General features: G+C 47.5%; 1 protein-coding gene across 1 annotated transcript in view; it reads right to left on the bottom strand.

Moving 5' to 3' along the window:
- Positions 1-3333, bottom strand: part of LOC103391481 (misshapen-like kinase 1) — a 32070-nt gene that overhangs the window by 14547 nt on the left and 14190 nt on the right. The window contains exons 7-13 of the mRNA XM_017039191.2: positions 3042-3096; positions 2729-2807; positions 2396-2568; positions 1281-1356; positions 1068-1191; positions 813-932; positions 567-698 (exon numbers count right to left, since the gene is read on the bottom strand). Of these exons, the coding sequence (XP_016894680.1) occupies positions 567-698; positions 813-932; positions 1068-1191; positions 1281-1356; positions 2396-2568; positions 2729-2807; positions 3042-3096 (759 nt within the window). The remainder of the gene's footprint in view (positions 1-566; positions 699-812; positions 933-1067; positions 1192-1280; positions 1357-2395; positions 2569-2728; positions 2808-3041; positions 3097-3333) is intronic.

Genomic DNA, 3333 nt, shown 5'->3' with positions numbered 1-3333 from the left:
CTGTTGTCTGTTCTGTTGTCTGTTCTGTTGTCTGTGTTGGAGCTGGTTGGTCTGGTTAGTGCTGGTCAAGTTCTACTCCGAGCAGCAACAGCGCCGACTACAGGTGAGATCATGTCGGACATCCCTGGTAAATACCATGTGTCATGTGTTCCATACACGGTGTTTGCTCATCAACAACAACATGAAGCTACAGTCAGACCTGGGGGTAAAACACACTCATCACACTACAGCGTCCTGTCAACCACAGGGGAGAGGCCACATGAGACAGAGAGAGCAGCTGTTGGAGAGGTGAAGGGTTGTGAGTTTGAAACCCTGCAGAGAAACAACGGAGAGAAAGAAAGAAACAGAGACCAAGGAGAGGAGGCATGCTGGGAGGGGGGGGGGAGGACGCTTCTTCAAACCTCACACTGCTGAACACCTCTGACCTCTGACCTTTGGTGCTGACCTTTCAACACCACTGATTCACACCTGATTCACACCTGATTAAACTCACGTTGGTGTAAAACATGGAACGGAAGAGACAGAAACCTGGATCAGGAGTCAAGACCAAAACAATTCTTTTTTACCGTCCTCTTGTTGCTCTTCCTGTTCCTCTCCTCCAATGAGATTCTGTTGTCATGGAGATCTGACTCCTCCCCCAGTAGGATTTCCTGAAGCTCCGCCCACTGAAAGCCACAGTCCGTGAGCTGCTGCCTCTGCTGGACATAAAAGGACACAGTTCTTGTGTTTCTTTTCAAACTTGACTTTAAAATAAATGGTTCCAGAGGAGCCCTGAGTCGGTACCGTCAGAGCCCTGAGTCAACGGTACTCACGTCCTCTAACTTCTGCCGCTGCTCCTGCTCCTGCTGGATCCTCCTCTGACGGTCGGCCACCAACTGCTGCTTGTATCGTTCCTGCTCCACCAGCTGCTGCTGCCGATGTTTCTGGAACGCCTGGACGCAGAGAACTTCATCAGCTCAGGAACCGATGTCAAGAACATTAGGCCTTGACGTAGACACGCAGCCTCTGTCCACGGTACAAATCTATGGTTCATGTGATGTTTCTGAGACCATGGTCCCTGGTCCTACCTGTTGCCTCTGATGACCAGAACTTCTGTCCTGACATCCGTCTCTGCTGCCTTCACTGTCCTCAGTCTGTAAACGGAGAAACTCTCGTCTTAAGGTCCATTCTCCAGGAACGTTCACTATAGAGCTGGGGGGGGGGGGGGGGGGCACAGTTCAGTTACAGTTGTACACACTCCCAGGAGACAATGGACAGATCCTCCACCTGAAAGACTGTACCTGGGTTCTCCTTCGTCCTCCGTCACCTCCTCCTCCTCCTCCTCTTCACTGCCACTGTATTCATACTCTGGACCATCTGAGGCCAAACAACAAAGTCACATCATTTCATGACCAAAGACCAGAGGGAACCTGCTGGAGAACCAGTGTAGAGTGGAACACACGGCACCACTGCACGTCCACTGTCAGATATTTCATCAATCCTAAATGGACAGCACTGCAGACCGGGAGACAGAGGAACCTGGTCCACAGACCACCCCCCCCTTCCAGCCCCTGGTCCACAGACCACTTTTAAGATGTTCTGTACAAGATGTATACGTATATGTACAATACATATATACTCTATATACTGTATATACATATACTGTATATATATATACTGTATATATATACAGTATATATATACTGTATATGTATACTGTATATGTATACATACACAGAAATGATTGTTTTCTTTTGGTTGTTTTTCTTTTGGACCAGTGGACCAGTGGTTGAGAACCCACTAAAATAGAACCATGTGAAGTGAGTCTGGTTTAGGTGCCGACATGTGGGTCATAGGTCAGAGCAGTAACGCTGACTCATCAGCAGGACTGCGACCTTCATCAGAACCACATGTGGTTCTGGGGGTCGCAGCACCTTGTTGTATTTCACAACTGATGTGTGAGCGTGAAAAGACCCCCACCCAAACATTCCAGAGCAGGAGGAGGAGGGACCCAATCAGACGGTCATCTAGGACAACATGTGGGCAGCAGATTACAGGAGAGATTACACACTGAGTATTACTGTAGTACAGCAGTGGTCAGGTGTAACTGTCCTGAAAGACCGTGACAACAGAGAGTCTGTTGAAGAGGATCTCTGTCTGAGTCTTCCTTCAACTCCTGCCCTTAAATCATGGTTGTGTTCAACTAAACAGGACTGGGTTTTATATTGTGAGTAGAAGTAGAAGATCATTGAGTTCTGTTTTTGTTGTGGTTGTGGTTGTGCTGTGGGTAGTGAAAAGTACCAGGTCATTACAGATACTACCTGAAACTACTACTACTAAACACAACATCTGGTTAAACTAGTTAAGGAGTGCTGGTTAGGTCCTGTGACTAGGTGACCTGTGACCTGCTCCAGACCTTTCTCTCTCTTTTTCCTGGTTCTGTCCAGGTGATCCTTCAGCATGATGCGAACTTGTCTCTCATTGGCCAGGTCACGGATGAAGGCGTGTCTCAGCAGGGCGTCGGTGGTCGGTCGATGGAGATGGTTCTTGACCAGACAGTTATCAACAAACGACAAGAACTTCTTTGACCTGGAAAGACAGAAGAACGAGAACGAAGGAGACAAAAACAACAGAACAAACACAGACTGTGACCAAGAACCACAACAGTCGGCAGCTGACGGACAAATATATAAATATATAACGTGTGTGTGTGTGTGTGTGTGTGTGTGTGTGTACCAGAAGGACTCACCATTTCTTTGACTTCAGTTTGGGGGGAGGGTTTCGTGGAATTAGGAACAGCGCTCTCATTGGATGCATGTCACACAGAGCTGTCAGGGTAAATGTCAGAGGTCAGATGTGGACTGACGGACAGTCAGAGTGTGACGGACAGTCAGAGTGTGACAGACAGTCAGAGTGTGGTGGTGTCAGGTGGTGTAAGTCTGAACACAGGTGACGGTGACGACGACAACAACGACAACAACAACAACAACAACGACGACGACAACGACAACAACAACAAAAACAACGACAACAACAACAACAACGTTACATCAGTCACTTACGAGGAGCTCCTTCAGCCATCTCCAAGGCAGTGATGCCCAAAGACCACAGGTCACTCTGAGAATGAGAGACAGTGGGGTGTTTACTGTGTCTTTAATGTCACGCCGTGGTCTGAACACAGGTGACGACGACAACAACGACAACAACAACAACAACAACAACAACAACGACAACAACAACGACAACGACAACGACGACAACAACAAATATCATTGACTGTGAACTTAATTCAATTTAACTTAAGAGTAAATATAAATAAAATCTGAAAACAATGACATGTGATCACCAGGAACC

Source organism: Cynoglossus semilaevis, chromosome 15 (genome assembly GCF_000523025.1).
Source record: "Cynoglossus semilaevis isolate Cse_v1.0 chromosome 15, Cse_v1.0, whole genome shotgun sequence".
NCBI lineage: Eukaryota > Metazoa > Chordata > Actinopteri > Pleuronectiformes > Cynoglossidae > Cynoglossus > Cynoglossus semilaevis.
Note: the sequence above shows the minus strand (reverse complement) of the source record. Positions and strands in the feature narration are given on the sequence as shown.